The sequence below is a fragment of the Berghia stephanieae genome, chromosome 8 (genome assembly GCF_034508935.2).
Source record: "Berghia stephanieae isolate SIO BIC M18660-M18661 chromosome 8, UCSD_Bste_1.3, whole genome shotgun sequence".
Lineage (NCBI taxonomy): Eukaryota > Metazoa > Mollusca > Gastropoda > Nudibranchia > Aeolidiidae > Berghia > Berghia stephanieae.
In genome coordinates, this window is record NC_088367.1 from 22,328,245 (window position 1) to 22,351,193 (window position 22,949).

The 22,949-nt window shown below is 36.8% G+C and overlaps 1 protein-coding gene and 1 long non-coding RNA gene across 6 annotated transcripts in view; both read right to left on the reverse strand.

The window, feature by feature from the left end:
* The window catches only part of LOC144978378 (beta-1,4-galactosyltransferase galt-1-like), a 29,819-nt gene extending 22,023 nt beyond the window's left edge, over positions 1 to 7,796 (reverse strand). For 2 of the 5 annotated variants that reach the window (XM_078924331.1, XM_078924326.1), the window contains exon 1: positions 212 to 274. In XM_078924331.1, coding sequence (XP_078780457.1) covers positions 212 to 242 — 31 coding nt within the window. In that variant the 5' untranslated portion in view covers positions 243 to 274. Of the gene's footprint in view, positions 1 to 211; positions 454 to 7,643 lie in introns of those variants that run through there. The other 3 variants (XM_078924327.1, XM_078924330.1, XM_078924328.1) reach the window with 3 other exon arrangements.
* The window catches only part of LOC144978380 (uncharacterized), a 397,383-nt gene that overhangs the window by 104,973 nt on the left and 269,461 nt on the right, over positions 1 to 22,949 (reverse strand). The gene's annotated exons all lie outside the window — the stretch shown is intronic.

The window sequence follows — 22,949 nt, forward strand, 5'->3', positions numbered from 1 at the left end:
AAAAAAATACCCAAAAACAATAACAAAGACCTGAGTGACGCCAACTTCTAACTATCTATATGTTATGAAACAAATGGTAACATTTATCAAAATTACTGTCTATCTATTTTTAAACCACGTTAAAGTTAATTTTTCAAAATTAAAGCACTTGTGTCAACAAAACAAGAATGGTTAGCTCTGTTTATTTGGTGCGTTTAGGTAAATTACTCACAACTTCCGCAAGCCAGATATAAGGTGCGCATAGTTTTGTACGTTCTTTCTATATATTATCATCAAGTACTTACCAGGACTATGAGTGGAAGTAAGTAAATTCAGGCCATTTAACCGCGAGTCTGAGTCTGTTGTTTTTTAATCATAACATTTTCCAATTATTATCGGGTTGATCTCCCCCCAAAAAATTTAAAAATGATGGATTACATTGCATTAAACTAAATCTGTCAGACTTTCTACTGATGCGCCTGCCGGATCTAACGTACCAACACACAATACTTTTAACGTTTATACTCTAGTTTGATTGATATAATTTTGTGAGAATTCTAAAATAGCTGTCTAGTCTCAAAACAACAACAAAGAGCTGAGTGACGTCAATCACGCTCCATCAATAAAAAAAAGAAGTTAAAATATGGAAGATTAGAATTTATGCTGCAACAGATGGGTCATCTATTAAAAAAAAATAAACTAAAGATGACAATGATATCCAACTATCATTTTATTTTATGACATTGGTACAATATGGCGTTCATATGTCAGGTCGTTTGCAGCTATATGGTCTTGCGGTATGCCACTCGCTTTCGGATCGGAAAGTCCTGGGTTCGAGCCTCGTTCGTCGCATAGTTAAGTCCTTAGAGAAGGCCCTTTACTCACATTCTCTCACCGTACTCATGTGTTAAACGAGAACCTGGCCGTTGACAGCGTTGTCTCTGTCCGAAAAAATTGTAATATCGCCTAAGAGGTGTCATATCTCGTTCTATAATAATATGTTACGTGTTTCTGTTGGGCAGAGACGTCAGGGACCCTTTGTGAAGAGCTTTGAGCATGTTTACTGGATATTGCGCTATATAAAAGCTCAAATTTTATTTTTTTTAAAAAAATGTTTAGTAAGTTAATCTTCCGCGTTTGTTTGTTTGTTTGTTTCTTAGATAGACTCTCTCTCTCTGTCTCTCTCTGTCTCTATCTGTCTATCCACACACGCACATACGCACACACACACACACACACACACACACACACACATATATATATATATATATATATATATATATATATATATATATATATATATATATATATATATATATATATATATCGGGTTTACTTGAAAAAGGCCAACGGCCCAAACGTCGTTTGTTTTGTGTTGTTCCCTATGAGTCACATTTACTCCCTTTATCGTTCTCTCCATTTTATTGACTCATTTAGGCACCTCTAGATTTTGCTTAAATTATGTGTACTTCGGGCCGCTGAAGCGAATTTTACAACACCGAGTTCCACAAGGTGAAGGTTGTCACTAACTCACGGTCAAGACAGTTTTGCAAGTTGAAGGTAGTCTTGATCTCACGGTCAATGACATCCTGTCTGTTGTCAAGTCAACGGAAAAGCGTCTACGAATCCACAATCTGAGACTTCCGGTCGTGAAATTGATTGATACTTTATTCAATTTGTCATCGAAAATGCAGTTTCCTTTTCAAATCACATTTACTCTTTATAAAATATAAATTTATTTCAGTTTGACTTTGACGTCTGTCTTATTATTCGGAATATCTTAGGTCTAAGTCTAGGCTGCATGGTAATTGAATGCCGAATCAATGGGTAGACAGATGCATTGAGTTTTTTAAAACTTCAATGCCAAAGACCTAGACTTGAAAATTCTTTGGGTTTTCAATTCTTTGGTCGTTAGAATTTTATCCATTTCTATTTCAAAAGCTCTGAAGCACAGCAATCATTTTCATCTTTAGCAGAAGGCGTGAGTTTAGTGGGCAATGGGAAAAGGGACATTTTCGGAAAGAAGTGGTCCTGTCGAGCGACGTTATTTTATCAATGTTATGTTACCATTTTTTAAAATGTTATGGAAATAGGAATAATTTTCAAAGAGTGTTGCCTAAAAATTAAAGACACAATGAATAAAAGAGAAGAAAACAGGATCAATCTCCAATTTAGTTTGAATGATCCTGAAGGTGTCGAAATATCTAGATCACAATTAAGAGGACATGGCAACAGTTCGTTCAGTCAGCTGAAAGCAGAAATTATTATCTGTTCAAATTCCCCAGAAGTTTTACTTCATGAAAATTCAAAATCACAAAAAAGCAGTGTATGCTGCTTCTTCTTTGCTGTTGTGACAGAGCATTTATACATTGTCTGAATGTTCTTAGTGCTCCCCTTCCTCGTGGGACTAAACTCTGATACATAAAATAAGAATATTGACCAGAAAATAAAGAAACTATCATAAAATTCTAAAATTTGAGAAAGCTTTCTAAAAATCAAATCTACTGCAAAAAAGGTTATTACTAAACCAAATTTTATGAGACAAGATAAATTATGTTATATGTTATGTTATAAATTATAAATTAAGAAGATATTGCTAAAACAAGTAATATAGATACTACACAATGGCCGATTACTGAAGAGAGAGTAATGAAGAGACTACAAAACCTAAAGGAGAGTAAATCACCTGGACCTGACAAACTTCATCCTTACATCCTAAAAAACTTAGCAGAGCAGCTAGTAGAACCCCTAACCAAGATATTTAACCAGTCGATGAAAGAAGGAAGACTACCAAGGGAATGGAAAGAAGCTAACATCACAGCCATATTCAAGAAGGGAGACAGAAAAAATCCAGAAAACTACAGACCAGTGAGCCTGACATCTGTCGTCTGCAAGCTCATGGAACAGCTGATTAGAGAAGAAATGGTTGATCATATGACCAAGAACAAACTATTCAGCAAAGATCAACATGGTTTCATGGCGGGAAGGTCTACAGTAACAAACCTACTTGAAACAATGGATGACTGGACGAGAGACCTGGAATTAGGCAACAATTTAGATGTCATATACCTCGACTTCAGAAAGGCATTTGACAAAGTTCCACACTGGCGCCTAATCAGGAAATTGGAACAGTATCAAATTAATGATCAGACAGTCAAATGGGTCCGAGATTTCCTCAAAGATAGAAGACAAAAAGTGATAGTGAATGGAACAGCATCAACAGAGAGACTGGTAACAAGTGGAGTTCCACAAGGAAGTGTACTGGGACCAGTTCTCTTCCTGATTTATATCAATGACTTGCCAGACAATCTATCATCTAAATGTAAAATCTTTGCCGATGATACTAAGCTCTATGGAGTAGCTAATACAGAAGAAGAAAGAAACACCTTACAACAAGATTTGAAAAAGCTTGAAGAATGGTCCGAAATATGGCAGATGGAGTTCAATGTAGATAAATGTGCAGTTCTTCACCTAGGAAAAAACAACAGAGAAGCAAACTATATAATGAAAGAAAAACCCCTGCAGAAATCCAATGGGGAAAAAGACCTAGGAGTATTTATTGATAGGAAGCTAAACTTCAAGAAGCAAATTAAAGATGTTCAATCTAAGGCTAGTAAAACACTCGGAATAGTGAAAAGAAATTTCAAGAATCTGAAAACAAAACACATGACTACCATCTACAAGACTATGGTTAGATCAAAGCTGGAATATGCTAACTGCATATGGTATCCGAAGTTTGAGGGAGACAAAGACTGTTTGGAAAGAGTGCAAAGGAGAGCAACAAAACTTATCACACACCTGAAAGACAAAACATACTGTGAGAGATTGAAAGAATTAAATCTCCCGACCTTAGATTACAGGAGAAGAAGGGGAGATATGATCCAAACATATAAAATAGTAAAGGGAATAGACAGGGTAGAGGCAGGATTCCTTAAACCAAACAAGAACATTCAGACACGAGGAAACAGCAAGAAACTGAAAAAAGAACGTTTTAAAACAAATGAAAGAAGGAACTTTTTTTCATCTAGAATTGTAAATAACTGGAATAAACTACAAGAAACCACAGTATCAGCAAAAAATTTGAATAAATTCAAAGCAGAGTTGGAGATAAGCAACACCCTAGGAAACAAGTTCAATTATAAAAATTGGTCCAATCATTAATAGATGAGGAGGAGCGAAGGAGACTACACCAAGTCTAAAAGCTCTATACAGAGGTATCCAGGTATCCAGGTATGTTCTTTTCTCAAGCGGGTTCCAACAAAGCGGCTTTCAAGTTTATCACAATTAGATTATTTGTCACTATCTTTTTAAAACTTAATACGCAATTGACTTCTCAAGAAATCTGTACGTAATTACAACACACCACCTTAGAATGAAAAATCTACCACTACAACTACAACAACAACAACTACTACTACTATTACTACTACTACTACTACTGCTACTGCTACTACTACTACTACTACTACTACTACTACTACTACTACTACTACTACTCCTCCTACTACTACTACTTCTACTACTGCTTCTACTACTACTACTACTACTACTACTACTACTACTACTACTACTACTACTACTACTACTACTACTACTACTACTATAACTACAACTACTACTACTGCTACTATCACTACTATTGCACTACTAGTGCACGTCGGAAATGTGTGGTCATGATTCATCGTCATGATCAATCAGCACGCCTAATGCAAACAGTTTGTTTTTGAGAGTTTTACGGCGCTAGAAACGCATTTAGTCATTTCAGCACCAGTAAAAAGGAAGAAAATGGGATAGTAAATATATTCTAGATTTACAATTAAAGGCACACAAGAAAACGTTAGACAAAGAGAAATGGTTCAATTAGGGAACAGGTGAAGATTCCAAGAGCACACTTTCAAGTGTACCGAGTTTGAGATTACCTAAAAGTCTCACCAAGACACAAGAATAGGGCCCCACTAAAAAGGAATACACTATAAATGTAACAGAAAAGCGGGACTGTCCCGCATGGTGCTGGACACTTGGTAGCCCGCAGCCCTGCTTGGGTTGTTCCCCGTAGAACGAGGAGATTACAAAAGGCCTCCCCAATGGTGTATAGTGTGAGTATGGACATCAGTCTCAAAAGATCCACGGTGAAAATACAAATTGAAAAAAATGCTAGCACGAGGAGCTTTCGGAAGGACGACTTCGGACAGCTCTGAGGGTTTCCGGATGGCTTGAGAATGCTTTAGATGACCTCCGGACGGCTTCCTTAGACACCCGGACGGCTCCGGACGGCAATTAGTAAGACCCAAGCCTACAATTGTAAAGCGCTTGGGGACTGCGAAGGAGATTGCGCTTCATAAAAGGTCTTTTTAGTTGGATTCACTCCATGGAAAAGGAAAACAAGTTTTTGTTTAAATTATTAAAATCTAAGTGCCTTAGGGGGTGACCGAGTGGATAAGACATTGAACTGCGATCCGGAAGGTCCCAAGTTCGAGCCCCGCTTCAGGCACTCTCGTTTTTTTCCTTGGGCAAGATTATTAACCCCTAATTTGCTCACTTGAACAACATAGGTGATTCCTGTTGACATCATTCATCTATATTCTTTCATGGAATGCCTAGGTGACGATATCTTATCATGCGTTGGCGGAAGGGCGTAATTAAAACAAAAAATGGCAGTACTGCGACAATCTATGTGGTTTTACTTGACTTGCTATTTCGGGCATCAAGTTCTTCGAAACATAATTGAGGGAGACAACCAAGATTATAATTTGTAAAATGTACTACGAAATGATTGCCTCCCTTATTTTTCTCTGTTACATTTCTCTTATTTTTCTTGATTGAACCATGATTTAATCTGATTTTATTGTTAGTAACTAATCGTCTTACAACGAAACCAGGTCGGATGGAACGAAATCCTTATATTAAGGTCTTAAATACAATTTGAATTAGATAGAATGAATATGATGTACTCTGAAAAAAAAAACCCACAAAAAACAAACAAACAAACAAAAAACCCCAACAAAACAAACAAGAAAATAAACAACATAACAAAAAACAAAAAACAAAAACAAAAACCCAATAAAACAAACAAATAAACACATAAAAAAACAACAACAAAACAAACAGCTATTTAAAAATTTGGCCAGAAAACTCGTCTATAAAATATCGTTCGATTAAAATGACTCTCGTCTGGTGAAATACTCTCAAACCTGGGATTTCATTGAAATCCCAGATTATAGAATTTTTGACAAGATGAGGGTCAGTTCAGTCGATCGATATAATTTGACGGACGAGTTTTCTGGCAGGCATATCCTGATGGCAGAGAATGTGTTTTGCCTTATGCAAAGCGCACCGATTTCCAGGTCTGATAACCCAATTCATTACGGACTCATTTGTTGTCATGGAAATCTCCATTAAAAAAAGATAACGTTAAATATCATTCATTACAACAATGTTAAACTAGGCCCATAATTTCGTTCGGACGTCAGACCTGCACGTTGATTTTATGGACACATCAAAATCTACAAACGTTTGTATGTTACAGTACCAGACAAAGCAGGGCGCAGAATACTAGAACAAATCGTCTAATAAGAAAATAAATCAGTTTTCCTCGATTTGGGATCGAACCTCAGACCTACTGATCACAAAGACAGGTCGTATTCAGGAAGTCTGAGGTTCAATTCTCAGTCAAGGCAGGCTGCATTTTGGGAAGAATTTTTGTCTGTAATTTTCTTCTTAACTTTTCCCTAATTTGCCATGAACATAATATATTAACTAGAAGACAGGATTTACTTCGTTTAACAGTACTTTTATTACATTACTTAATCTTTTTGCGATTTTGGAAATTAACTAAGTTGCAATGCCAAATAAATATTACTATTTAAGATTAGTTTCATTTTTATAAGTGGTGTGATTTTTCTAATTTCAAAAACAATTTGCTGAGTCGGTTCCCTCCTGAGTCGGTTCCCTCCGGACCGACGCCATTATTATTTACTGTCTTTCCCATCAGATCCGATATTGCAGATGATGGCAAACATTATGTTTCATCGGGTTATCTAGTAAGGGGAGATGTGCTGTGAAACTACGGATGTCCTTCCAACTAGAGTTTTGGTCAGAGAAGAGGTGATAGAAAAATGCAAAAAAATTCCCTTTTCCTTCAATTCTTATGTTTCCCCAAGAAACCAAGCCTATCGTTTTAATTCACCCCATGAAAAAGCTCCGACAAAGGGAAACAACTCAAATAATATTCCCTCAACTAACCCCAAGAAACAATAAAACCGATTACCTTTAACTAACCCTAATAGGAAAAACAAACGCCCTAGCACATTTGCTAAGACTTATGACTAACCCTAATAGAAAAAAAAATCATCCGATCTCGAGCTAACCCTAATAGAAAAAAAAAAAACAACAACATAGGACTGCTTTGCACTACCTTTCACTACCTTCACAAATCAAAATGGCGGCCGAGAATCAAAACAATGGTCAAATAAGGAAATTTTAAACTTTCACAAAATATATCAAGGTTTGTTCTAGAGTTTAAAAAATGCTTTTATATGATGACAAATTTAATAAATAAACGCCTGACAAAAGACCAACGGTGAAAATACAAATTGAAAGAAGACTAGGGATGTAGGAGCTTTTGGTAGGCCTCCCCACTATATGAATGATACAATTGTACTCACCATTTCAATAATAATCGTTTTAGTATGTGAATTATCTTCAAGAAAAGATTATTTCGTGGGGATGGACAATAATAATACCTGTTATACAGCATAGTGTATTTACAACTTCCCTACACAAATAATGACAGAAGTTAAACTGTAAGGAATGACTGGTCTGCTTGAAATCAAAGACTATAAGTAAAAGAAGGACATTAAATCCTCTAGTATATGGTTTGATACAGTGCGGATATTATTATTTTCGTAGGTTCACGCGTGTACAAACTTTGAATTAATTTAGCTTTTATAAAGCGCAATATCCACTTAATGTACTTCAAGCGCTTTACAAAGGGTCCCTAATCAACAGCAATACGTAACAGAACGAGACACGACACATGTTAGGCGATTTTACAATTTTTTTCCCGACAGAGACAACGCTGTTAACGGCCAGGTACTCATTTTACACTTGAGTACGGTGAGAGAATGTGAGTAAAGAGCCTTTACCAAGGACTCAACTATGCGCCGAGCGAGGTCCGAACCCAGGACCTTCCGATTTGAAAGTGAGTGTTATACCACAAGACCACATAGCCTCATAGTCGAATTCTTTCTGCCTCTTTTTATTTTGTTTGCTTTAAATGTTTTCGATTTTGTTTAGACATCCATATGTGTCTTTTGTTTTGGTTTTTCATTACTTTTGTTATATAAATACACACACACACACACGCACACACACATACACACACATAATATATATATATATATATATATATATATATATATATATATATATATATATATATAATATCGGGTGCGAGAAAAAAACCCGGAATGGTTTAGAGGCCTGCACCCAATTATTCAAATTTATGTATATCTACAATTAAAATAAATATACTGAAAAATTTGAATACCACGAGTGTATTAATAAACAAACCGTAATAATGCCACATCTGAGATTTCTGACGTATTTCTCAAATTTTGATGTGATCTTCCAATGATCCAACTGATTTTCTACTGTCTTGAATAGTGAGTCGATCCCATGCATTTTGATTCGACTCTTTTAACTCTCTTCTTGTGTAAAAGTTAAATGTTATAACACACTTATAAACCACCAATGACCTAATGCTGTAGTCCATAGGATTCAAGTCAGGATACATTGGAGGCTATTCATCTTTGGAAATAATTCGAATATGAATTCTGCTCGTATTGAAAATGATGTAACTCTGTTATTACAAGCAAACACTTCTTCCAGGCTCTGTTCCAATCGATCATTTATTGTTTTTCAGTCGGACGTGGGTTCTTCTGGGCTAACCCACACCGGAGACTGACTCCGACGACCCGCCACTGTCGTCCTCTGCCGTCTTCCAGATAAAGATGTCGGGCACGGACAAAATACCAAGAATAAAGAGAAGAGCCGCTAGACCTACTCATACCAAGCTCGAGAAAAAAAAACGGCAGAGGACAAATCTAATGAGATAAATTCTAAAAAAAGAGAAAAATTCGGCGGCCTCATTTCTTGCTTATTTCATCCAAAATTAAACGTCATTTCCTTGGTTTAGTTTTTAAAATAATATATTAATCTATTTTCTTTTGTTTGTGTTTAATCAATTTATTCATTTAAAAAAAAGTTATATTTGCTTATGATTTTACACGCCTGGCTTTATAGTCAATATGCATTCATAGCTATTGACCTTAGAGTAATATAAAGTCTGAAGTTATATATCAGAAATAAAATATCGAAATGATTAAAAATAAGTAGAGATATAAACAAGTAAGTATAAATCAATAAATAAACAAACAATAAATAAATAAATGAATGAATAATTACATAAATGAATAAATACTTACTTGATTTAGATTTAGTCCTCTTCGCTCCTTGGGGAGCATAGGTGCTTCTACAAGCGTCCGCCATTTGCTTCTGTCCTGGGCTTTATTCTTGGTAGCCTTCCAAGCGAGGCCTGCCATCTTCAGTTCGTCATATAGTGAGCACTTCCTTATCTGTTTCGGACGCCCCATCTTTCGTGTCCCTTAATCGAGGGAATGGTGGGTGATGTTGCTCTCTGGTCTTCTCAATGTGTGACCGACCCAACTCCATTTTATTCCTCCAACTAATTTGGATGCTGATGGGTTCTTGGTGACTTAGAGAATATAAAACAAAGAATATCAATAGCAAAAAACGTGTTCCATAAAATGCGACCAGTTGTGTCAAACAACAACCTAAAGTTGAAGACCAGAATGAAAGTTGTGGTAACATTTGTCATATGTACCCTTTTATACGCTTGTGAAACGTGGACGCTTGACAAAGAATACACTAAGAGGTTAGAGGCATTTGAGATGTGGATGTATAGAAGAATGTTGAGGCTGTCATGGACAGACAAGTATACGAACGAGGAAGTGATGGAGAAGGTGAGAAAGGGAAGAATGTTGATCGATACCACCAGAAAGAGGCAGTTATGGTTTCTGGGACATGTGTGGAGAAGAGACGGAATAGAAATGTTGGTAACATCTGGGATGATCGAAGGAAAGAGAGCTAGAGGAAGACAAAGAATGACATATCTAAATAACCTACGAATGGCCAAAAGTGATTTTAAAAAACAACACAAATTTCATGCGCACCGCAGAGGATCGTGATTCGTGGAGACAGCTGACCGGCAAGATGCTCAAGAGTACAAGCAAAGAGCGTGTAGGTAACGATTATTATGTTACCAAGAGCTCTCACTTCCCGCTTTTGGTGAAGCCAAGCATCTTCCGTCTTCTACTCGTATTTTCTTCATTGTATCAGTAAGCCTTGCGCGCATGATACAAGCGGAGCACACCCACCTCGCTGTCTCGCCTGGCACGCGACAATAGCATTGCGGTTAAGAGAAGTGAGAGCTCTTGGTAACCACGTTACCCTGCACACTCTTTGATACAAGCCACGATTGAGATGATGGGTTCTTGGTTTGACCTTCTCCATAATTTTATGTAAGAAATGTGGTCTTGCCATCCGATTGTCAAAATCCTGCGGAGGCATTTGTGTGGCTGGCTGAGAAAACCTGGAAAGACGATGAGTTTTGTATGCGGTGGTGTAGACCGCATCTTTCTGATCAATCACCATTTTAAATGTTCTTATTATGTCTATTAGAACCCAAGTTATGATTTATTTTCTGAATAAAATTTGTTGCTATGTGAAACACTTTATCTTGGATTTTGGCTCATATCTCAAATCGAAGCTTGCCGCATCTTCCCAGTCAGTCTCACATTTGTTTGTTAAGGTCTGAATTTTGTGGTGAAACGATAAAAACCTAGCGCTATTTCCACTAAACGTGCTTTAAGCGCTTTGCAAGGGATCCCTACCAATAGTAACACTTATCATGTAGGACGAGACATGACGCATGTTAGGCGATATTACAATTTTTTTTCAGACAGAGACAACGCTGACAACGGCCAGGTACTCATTTTACACCAGAGTAACGAGAGAGAATGTGAGTAAAGAGCCCTTTTCCAAGGACTCAACTAACTATGCGCAGCCCAGAGCGGGACTCGAACCCAGGACATTCCTATCCGAAGGGAGTGTCATACCATAAGACCACATAGCCGCATAAATAATGAGTGATAAAAGAAGAATAATCAAGTGAATGATATAACAGAATATCCAGAATACTAAAGTTAATATTGACTAAAGATTCAATTTGTACCATCGAATCACCCCGATATAAAACTGTACTGAGGTTCTTGGCCACATATTCTTCACAGAAGAGAAACAAGGGGCATGTCGCAATTTCCATAAATAATTGATCTTTTATATAGCGCAATATCCACTAAACAGGAGCATTCCCCTAGCCAACAGCAATACCAAACAAGAAACATGTTAGGATGAGACATGACGCCTTTTAGGCGATATTACATTTCTTTCATACAGAGACAACGTTGTTAACAGCCAGGTATTCGTTTTATAGATAGTATGCGCTTGGCTAAGAAGCTCATAACATTACCATCCGGAAGTATAACGGACCAACACACAAAACTGTGTGTATCCATGAACATTTATAGTCGGGTTAATACAGTTCAGTGAGCATTACTCATAAACGCGGATGGCAAAAAAACAATAACAAAGAACTGAGTGACGTCATCTTCGAACTATCTATACCTCAGTACGGCGGGATAAGGTGAGTAGAGTCTTTACGAAGGATTCAACTATGCACCGCTCAGAGCGGGACTCGAATACAGGACCTTCCGATCCGGAGGCGTATCATACCACTAGACTACATAGCCGCACTATGGCTGTAAAAAAACAAAAAACAAACCCGAACAAGCATATAAAGCAAACAATACCCAGTATTTATCAACATTTTGAACTATAAGGGCAAATTTGAAGGGAAGAGACAGAAATAGAGATTGATAGCTACATTGAATAAGAGATTAAGGAGAGAGAGAGAGAGAGAGAGAGAGAGAGAGAGAGAGAGAGAGAGAGGGAGAGAAAGAGAGGGAGGGAGAGAGAAGGAGAGTAGAAAAGAAAGAAACAGAAAGAGAGAGAGAAAGAGAGAAGGCGAGATCAAAAAAGAAAGGAACACACACACACACACACACACACACACACACACACAGAGAGAGAGAGAGAGAGAGAGAGAGAGAGAGAGAGAGAGAGAGAAGGAGAGAGAAGAGAGGAGAGAGACACGAGAGGAAGAAAGGAGGAGATAGAGAGGAGAGAGAGAGAGGAGAGAAGAGAGGAGAAAGAGAGAGAGAGAGAGAATGAGAGAGACAAAAGAGAGAGAAGATAAATAGATAGATAGAGAGAGAGAGAGAAAGAAATGGAGGGAGAGATTGTGTGAGGGAAAGAGAAAAAAGATGAAGAGTAAAAGATAGAAAGGGATATATATATATATATATATATATATATATATATATATATATATATATATATATATATATATATATATAGAGAGAGAGAGAGAGAGAGAGAGGTAAAAAATATAGATACAAAAATAGCTGTTTTAGAAAGTGGAATAAAGCAGGTAGACCGACATATTATATAGCACCAGTCTCTGTTTAGTAAAATTAGCTCAGCGTTTTTCTGTATTAATTATTACATTATAATGTTTTCTAACTCGCTCGTGGGAATTTCTCGCACGTGCCTATGTGAGTGTGTGAGTGAGTGATGAATGTAGCGGTGGGAGAGAAGATTAAGAGAAGGAATTTAGTAATGCCAGTGTTATGTAGGATTGTGTCAGTAACGGCGTTGGTAATTAACCCCTTGCCGTTGTAATCTGGGAAAATACAACTTGTATTTACAAGATTTGGCCAGAAAACTTGTCCTTCAAATATCGATCGATTTTAATGATTCTCATCTTGGCAAACATTTTTAAGCCTGGGACTGAAGGAAGACCTCGCGATTTAAATCGATATAATATTATGTTTGAAGGACAATTTTTCTGGCCAAATTTTTAAATACCATTTTTTTCCGGGGTACTGTTAACTGTTTAAGGATTTTAGTGAATGGCTGGGTGACAATGTGCGTGCTGGATTTACACATTTCGTGACGTGCGTCATTTTGTCGAAGGTCACACGCTGGGATCAGACAGGGATCAGCTGTTTGAGGATTCTGTTGTGATTCTATTTATAGAGCTTAATGAACTCAGGTAGGTGAAACGAATTTTCTGTTGGATTAAAAAGAAAAAACACCAAAAGAAAACAACAAAAAACAAAAAACAAAAAAACAAAAAACAAAACAAAAACAGACAAGCAAAAAGAAACAAAAACAAACAAACAAAAATAAACAAAACCAAAAGAAAAACCCCCCAAAAAATAAACAAAACAAATAACCAAAAAACAAACAAAAACAACAACAAACAAAAAGAAAAAAAACCAGCAAAAAACAAAGAAACAACAAAACTTGAACACTTTTATAGTGCAATATCCATTAAACGTGCTCAAGGCACTTTTCAAGGATTCCCTAACCAATAGCAACACTTAACATGTAGGATGAGTCATGACGCCTGTTATGGTGATATTACTTTTTCTTTTTGGACAGAGTTAACGCTGGAAATGGCCGGGTTCTCTTTTTTACTTCTGGATACGGTGAAAGAATGTGAGTAATAAAACCTTTTCCAAGGACTCAACTATGTATCGCTCAGAATAGGACTCGAACCCTTGGCTCTCCAGATCCGAAGGCGAGTGCCATACCACTATACCACAAAGCTATACTGATTAAGTGAATGTATGGAGAACAATTAGCTGCAAAAATTATATGATCTGCAAAAAGGAAACTTTCAACCCCAAAACAATTTTTCAGCTAAAACAAAAGCTTATTACAATAGTTATTCCATCATCATCATCATTGCCTTTTTCACCCTGGGTCAGAGTATAGGCCATAGACAGTTTCCATCCTTCTCTATCCTGAGCTAACTTTTAAAAAATCTCATTCCATGTCTTATCACTTCTCTGTATATCAGCTTCTTTAATTCTTCTCCGGCTTTGTCTGTTGTCCTTCATAAATTCTGTCATTGCAGAAACTCTTCGGTCGCCCAAGCTAAAAAAAGGATTTGATTTGTCCGTCTGCGTTTCTGTAACGGTTTGAGTTTTACGGAAAGGGGTATTAACCCTTCGACAGCCCCCAACCTGGAGGAGTTATTCCATACCTTTTTAGAATTTGTTTTTCTATTATAGGATAACGGGCTTTGATCTTGACAGGTATTATGTGTTTTTCTCTGTTCGACGCTGGTATATCAATTTGCTTCAATGCTTTTACAATCGACAGCATCTAGCAAATAGGAATTAACTTTGAAATATGTGGAATTGAATCGCTCTTTAACAATCTATATTCAGGATTTCGTCCAATCAAACTTGAGCTTGAGCAATATCCACTAAACGTGCTCAAAGCGCTTTACAAGGGGTCCCTAGCCAACAGCAACACTTAACATGTAGAACGAGACATGACGCCTGTAAGGCGATATTGCAATTTTTTTTCGGACAAAGACAACGCTGTTAACGACCAGGTACTCATTTTGCACCTGGGTGCGGTGAGAGAATGTGAGTAAAGAGCCTTTTCCAAGGACTCAACTATGTGCCGAGCGAGGCTCGAACCTAGGACCTTTCGATCCGAAAACGAGTGTCATACCACAAGGCCACATAGCCGCAAGTCATCGATGACATGGCTAGTTGCTGAAAAACGATTGGATATTTTATTAATAAATGTAAAAAACGCTGCTTTGTTTATTTAATAATAATATATATTTATTGTCCTAAAAAAGTGGCAATTTCTCATTTGGTTACACATTTATAACAATAGAATATATTGACATAGACACACTGACACATATGCGCACTAGTAACATCGTAGTCATCGTCACCATCATCGGTCGGTATCAACAACATCATCATTGACAGTTGTAAACATACACATGAGCCAGGCTGAACAAAATTACAGATTGTGATGTTGGATATTTCGAAAAAATCTGAACAATTTTTTCTATTTAGGTCACTTTGAATAAAATTTCCAATAATCTGGCCAAATACTTTACAATCAGCCACTCGTCTAACGGGCTTGAGGAATGTGTCCTCCCGTGTTTTGACTGGTCAATATTTACAGGCTAATTTCATTCTCTTGTTCTCAATCGAAAGCAAAAGTCGTCACACAGTTCATTCCCCACTGGTGTACACTACCCTGAGTTCATGGTTCACTCCCCATTGCTGACCACTTTCCATAACTTTGGTCGGTTTCGACGGGTTTTGGCGTGTTTCGAAAAAATTTCGTTTCGTGTGTTGGTGCGTGATATCCAGCTGGCGGACGTTGTGAGCATTTTACCTCAGCGCAAAGCATCAATACACAATCTTCTTTTCGGTCGTTTCTGCTCATTTCCGCTCTTTTTCCCACTGGTATCCATCTCCCATATTCTCAGGTTCATTTCCCTCTGATATTCTTCTCCCACAGTCCCAGGTTCATCCCCACTGGTGTTATAATAATAATAATAATAATAATAATAAAAATAATAATAATAAAAATAGATCTTTATTGTCCATAAATATGGCAATGTGTCATTTATTACATTTGTTATAACGTTATATGATAACTATAACATTGAACAGATATTTCACTCCTACGTATTCTCTCTCTCTCTCTCTCTCTCTCTCTCTCTCTCTCTCTCTCTCTCTCTCTCTCTCTTTCTTTCACGTGTGCGATATACACAACATAAACATATTCATTTCGTTTTCAGTTTGTTACAATTGTGGCAATTCATCATTATCAATTGGTCAATTAATCTAACATTAAATAAATTAATCAGTCAACACATCAGTTTACACTTCTCGGAGTCTCTGGTTCACTCCCCACTGCTGTCAACTTTCCATAACCGTCGTTGTTTCATCGTTTCCGCTCGTTTCCGCGTTTCCGCTCGTTTCACTTGTTTCCGGTATTACGCAGCACCCTATATATATATATATATATATATATATATATATATATATATATATATATATATATATATATAGAGAGAGAGAGAGAGAGAGAGAGAGAGAGAGAGAGAGAGAGAGAGATCAATTTCATTTATTCTATTGTTTGTCAACAACCAGCAATGTTTGTCCGAGCTGGTTTGATTGTGTGTCACAGGTCCTTGTTTTGATTGGTCAAAAATCTACTGGTTAATCTTCACTCTGTTTAACTTAAATTATAACCGGTCTATTTCCAGTGTAGTCTGTGTATTGTCTGTAGGATTTCAGTCTATCGTTTAGTGACTCTATCCACTTAACGTCTGTTTGATGATGTGTGTGTGTCAATTAAGAGCTACGTTCATTTAAATTCTCTTTGTCTTTGTAATGGCTTTGTGTCATCCGCGAAAGAGATCAGGCGTAAAATTACTTTCATTTTAACTCGGACTTGAATTGTAATTCGTTTCGGTAATGCCATTGGTAGTACAGTACTCGAAAAAAAACGACTGGTTTTAATTTTTTTTTTTTTTTGGCCAGAAAACTCGTCCTTCAAATAATCCGTGAAGTATTTTTTGTCAACTTCATAAAGTCCCAGAATTGAGAGATTGTTTTCCGTTTGTTTCTTTTTATTTTCTTTTACAAGATGAGACTCATTCTAATCAATCAATATTTGGACGAGTTTTCTGATCAAATTCTAAAAACATGTATTTTTTTTTTTTTAGCATACGACAGTCAAGTGCTGTAATTGAGGAAAACATGATCCTTCTCATCAAAACGATATCCTGTCGTGTTGTATGTAACGTGTGGCCAAAGAGTGAATTTATCATTAAAACAATTAACTATTATAACGATGTGTATTGAATTGTTGAAATATCACTCGTTCTTAGTGTTTTATTCATCGTGTTTTGTTGATAAAAGGGAAACCCGAAACGTCCACAGTATCTGTCTTCGTCTAATAAATTGAAGCTTATAATTGAATACGTATTGTTATTTTTTCCGTCGAGCTTCAAGCAGCAACATTTTTCATTCAACTATTATATATGAAATCAAAGCGATTCTTAAAATAAATATGTTAAAAATTGAGCTTTTTATAAAGAGCAATATCCACTAAACGTGCTCAAAACGCTTTACAAAGGGTCCCTGATCAATAGCAACACGTAACATTTAGAACGAGACATAGGACCTGTTAGGCGATTTTACATTCTAAGCTTCTCGAAGGTGTGGACTCCAAGATTAAATGAACAAAAAAAAAAAAAAAGAAGAAAATTATTATAATAACAGCTTCGAATAAGAACAAAATACCAAACATTGTTTACATTTGAAGAAGATAAAGGGAGTAAATGTGACTCATATATAAGAGAACAACGAAAAACAAACGACCTTTCTCAAGTTAATACGTGATTACTTGAAAAAGGCCAAAGGCCGAAACTTCGTTTGTTTTGTGTTGTTCCCTTTTATATGAGTCACATTTACTCACTTTATCTTGCTATTCATTTTATTGGCTCATTTAGGCACCTCTAGTTTTTTGTTTTACATTTGAGGCTGTGCCAAAAGGTCGTTTTTGTGACGTTCTCTATAAGAATTATCCAAAATAAATAATAAGTCACAATGGCAGCAATAGTTTCTTAAATGTTCAAAAATGTGGTGACAGAGTATCAACTGGGTCCTCACATTTTCGACTGTTTTAAAAGCTACAACAACTTTAATTTTAACAAGAAATGAAATGAGTAGGAACGTGCCAGAAGACAACAGAGAATAAAAACTTCGCGGCGGCGATGGGGACTCGAACCTGTGACCTTACTGGTATGACAACTCCGCCTGTAACTCTACCGTATGAGCAATCCATGATATCAATTTTGATGCTAGATTTCTCAGTTTTTGGTTTATTTTTCATTATTTAAACTTAGATAATCTGACGAAAGCGATTTTTTTTCATTAGTTTTACTAAATAACTTAGTAATGAAGTATCTTATTGATGCTATGCATTTAGGCAAAATACTCACACATTATTCCACCAACCGGATATAACGTACCAATACACAGAACTGTGTCTGGATGATATAATTCAGCGAGAAGTAATCACCAAAATGGTTGTCAAAAATCAATAACAAGGATCTGAGTGGCGTGGCTCAGCGGCACGGTCTTTGCTTCGTACCCTAAAGGTACCGAGTTCGATCATCCGCCGCTGCGCTGTGTGGCCTTGAGCAAGTCACCTCGCCCTAGCTCAATTTGCGGCGCTGCACTGCGACTGACGCCTGGGTTATTCCAGCTTTCACTTGGAATAGACCCTAGAGACAAATTTCCCCTATGGGATGAATAATGGGAATTAAAAAAAACAAACAAAAACCAAAAAAAAAAAAGCAACAACGACAAAAAAAAAAAAAAAAAACAAAAGAAAAAAAAAGATAAAAAAAGAAAACCCAACCTCTCCATGAATGGATGAGAAATAAAGGATGTGGAGAAAGTGCCCGATGAAAATAGATAATAGAAATGTCTCAATGTCAAGGAGCTAAACCCGGTAACCAATTTATACGACATCAGCAACTAGAAAGCACGACACTCATCGCCTGAGAGAGAGAGAGAGAGAGAGAGAGAGAGAGAGAGAGAGAGAGAGTGAGATTGGCGGGCGGTCGCACTAGCTACTGAGCTATCCAACCACACAAAAATATGAGTCTACCTATAAATATAAGACTACCTAATCGGACCCCATCGGACCCAATCGGGCAAATTGGATTCAGTAGTCTGATGTCATGGAGCCCGGCAACGGCGGCCATCTTGGGTCTAAACAAAGAAAATCATTACTTTTTATTCTTCATGCTGGCTAGAACGTTTCATTCCCTTTTCATATGCCTTTTGATCCGAATGTGTAAAAGTCAAAACATGATCAAATTTATGTGTTTTTTTTCCTCTGGAAACGTATTTATGCTCGCCGGAGAAATATTTCATACGGGTGTCCGCCATTGTTCCGACAGTTTAGAGTCAGTGTTACTAAGTTACCATGCGTCATTAGGAAGGAAGTGACGTTACGACTATTGAATCCTATTCGACCCGATCTGACCCAATCTGACCCAAACGGACAGTCGGTAAGAATACCCAATCGGAGCCAATCGGACCCAACCGGACGCAATCGGACCCAATTGGACTCACTGCCTAATGTTAATGTCAGTGTGCGCCTTGAGGCGTGGTCGTCCCAGCTGATTGGAATTGATAATTAAAAGTGTTAAGGCAATCATCCACTTTCTGACAGTGCCTACATGAGCCAATAAAAAGAAAAGAAAAATAAAGTAAGGAAAGTGAATTCATTCATTTTATTTCTCTCTCTCCATGAATGGAATTTGCCATTTGCTTTGCGGGTATAAACATCGATGGTATGCGTTAAGTAAAATTATGACCAGTTCACAGAAAACTATTTGTAACATTTAACTTTCATAGTCTGCCTGAGCGAATCTAGAGATTAATAATCACATATCCAGCTGTCGTAAAATATAATAAAACGATGACAAGGAACAGAGTGATGCTAGCTTCCTTCATTCAATTGTTTGTAAACAATCAGCTATTTTTGTCCGAGCAGGCTCAGGTGGGTCACAAATCTTCTGGAGTTTTGATTGGCTAATCTACTGACACTTCCAGGGGTGGGGGGAAATAGCGTCGGTATTGAACGAGATTTGATCGGTATTAAACTTATAAAGTGTCCGATTTGGTCCGATTGGGTCCGATTGGGTCCGATTGGGTGTTCTTACCGATCGCAAAAAGATGGCTTTCAAACTTAGAACTTAGGCTATCGTGCGTCTCACTTTTCTCAACTAATGAGGCGATTACAACGAGACTAGCTAACTCAGTGCGGCTAGTGCGCCCGCCTGCCGACCTCTCTCTCTCTCTCTCTCTCTCTCTCTCTCTCTCTCTCTATTATATATATATATATATATATATTATATATATATATATATATATATATATATATAGCTTTGACTCCCTGACCCCTCACACTGTGATATTTTTATTCTCTTTTTCGTTTACCACTTCTCCATTCCCTTTATTTCTCAGATTTTTATTATTTCATATTTGGAGAAATTGGATTTTTTTTGGAACACCATGGCTTCGAAACCAGTGGGCCAATCGTCACCAAATTTTGCATGGTGTATACAATTGATATGATTTAATATAGTTTCCGTGTATTTCGAGATTGATTAGACATCGTGATGGTTTTATTGAAAACTGTAATAACGTTTCATTAAATCCAATTGAAACCAGACGCCATCATTTTAGCACCTTTTTGTGTATCAACCTTCCGGTTAGCAAGTATAACAATGAGGTGAGATTAATTGCATTGAATTGATACAAGGGTGTTTCCTCTCATTTAAAAAAAAATAAAACCAATTTCTTAAAATATATATGAATCATTTTCTCCTCTTAACATTGGGCAATAATTCTACAAAAAGTGAGTGAAATATATAAGATATTAAATACAGAAAATATCTCTCCATGTCAAAATAAAAGGCTCTGTGGACTTCTCTTGCGAAGTCGAAAAATGTCTTGTCTATTAAGACAATAGAAATCGAATTCAAATTTTATTGAACATTTGAATTATAAATTTTGAGATGATCGACTTATCATTACGCTCATTGAACGGGCACCACACACACAAAACCAACACACAAAAATGTGTGTAACCATGATCGTTTATAGTTTGGTTAATACAGTTTAGTGAGAATTACTCATAAACGCGGATGGCAAAAAAACAAAACAAACCCAACAACAATAACAAAGACTCGAGTGATGTCAACTTTGAACTATCTATATTCTCAGAGCCTGGTATACAATTTCCGCTAAATAAACACACTTGAAAATAACAGCTTCAAAAAAAAAAAAAAAAATAAAAAAAAAGAATCAAATGTGACACATCGTCTGAAAGTAGTTTTATGTCGCGATGAGTTTGGTAGTGGAAATTGAATGTATAACTACAAATATAAAAACTGGAGATAATTTCTATTCCTTTTGATGGAGAATAGAGATAATGTCATACATTGCTGAATGTCATGGTCTAAAATGAGTGTTTAGAGCTTACTCGACTATGCATAAAATAAAGATGTGAAAAATAAGGCCCCCAGAATTTACTAGTTACTTTAAAATGAAGAACAAATAACGATATGTTTTAATTTGATATAAAAAGAAATATGAAATTGAATTAAATGAGTCTTCTGATGAATAATGGTGATCACCAACTCAAAGTACATAATTCATATCCTCTTTATTCTAAATTTGCTTTTAGAAAGTTAATTCATCCTCACTTAATAAAAAAAAATTGAGCTATTTATATAGCGCAATATACACTAAACGTGCTCAAAGCGCCCTGGCCAACAGCAACATTTAACATGTAGGACGGGACATAACGCCTGTGAGGCGATATTTCAATTTTTTCGGACAGAGACAACGCTGTTAAAGGCCAGGTACTCATTTTACACCTGAGTACGGTGAGAGAATGTGAGTAACGAGCCTTCTCCAAGGATTAAACTCTTTGCCGAGCGAGGCTAGAACCCAGGACCTTCCGATCCGAAAGCGAGTGTCATACCACAAGACCACATAGCCGCACCTAATACTGTTTTGAGACGTTGGGTCGCAAATACCGAACACGAAACGTTTCGGATTCATAATCATTCTCCAGCCAATAAGAAAAATTGTTTTAAAAAGTTTAAATATACTCTTCTGAATTCTGTCCGTTTTACTTGTTGTATTGAATTTTTACTATTTTTGTCTTTGGCTGAGAATTGTTTTAATCCCGGAATGGGCTGTGTTTGATATTTTTGGTATTTGTCGAAATTGTTCTTCTTTTTTTTTTTTACATTTATTTTCACAGTCCACATCTTCTAGCGGCTAGTATTCCCTTTTGCTCTGAATAGATAATTTTGACTAGAAGTTCCATGTTCATCATGCATCAATGATCTCACCCAGACAAAAGGCCGTTTACTCACGTATGCACGGCTATAGATAGTATGCGCTTGGCTAAGAAGCTCATGACATTGCCATCCGGAAGTATAACGGACAAATACACAAAACTGTGTGTATCCATGAACGTTTATAGTCAGGTTAATACAGGTCAGTGAGCATTACTCATAAACGCGGATGGCAAAAAACAATAACAAAGACGTGAGTGACGTTATCTTCGAACTATCTATATGATCTACTGGTATGACACTCGCCTTCGGATCGGAAGGCCCTGGGTTAGATCGTGGCCTTCGGAAAGTTATAGCCTGATACTGACCAAAAAATGACGTCAAAATGCCAGTCTTTTGCCACAAAAGAAAACAAATCGTGAGTTGTATTCAATATATCAGCCAATGAAATAACTTGTTTTCATGAGCTCTACTAACGACAACTCACTAGACGGTGCAAAAACCAAATAATGACGTCAAACTGCAAGTCCTTTTGGATTTCAGTATCAGGCTATAACATAACGATGGCCACAGTTCGATCCCGCTCTGAGCTGAGCATAGTTTAGTCTTGGAAAAGGTTCTTTATTCACAGTCTCTCAATGTAGTCAGGGGCAAAATGAGTACCTGGTCGTTAACAACGTTGTGTGTGTCGGAAAAAATTGTAATATCGCCTAACAGGTCTCGTCCTACATGGTACGTGTTGCTGTGGGGCAGGGATCCTTTGTAAAGCACTTTGAGCACGTTTGGTAGATATTGTGCTATATAAAAATATATTTAAAAAGTGCAAATTTATTTAAAACTCAAGCTCAAGTTTAAATCAGGTTTTTAAGAAAAAAAAATTAAATTAAGAAAAATAAAAAACGGGATCAACTTGACTTGGATGGTAAAAACTTTTCCAGAATGGATTCCTCAATTATTTGTAGAAATTCCATTTTTAACCAACTCAGCTGTCGACACGGTCCATTTAAGAGCCCAGTGAAGTAGATCACCTGATAAATTA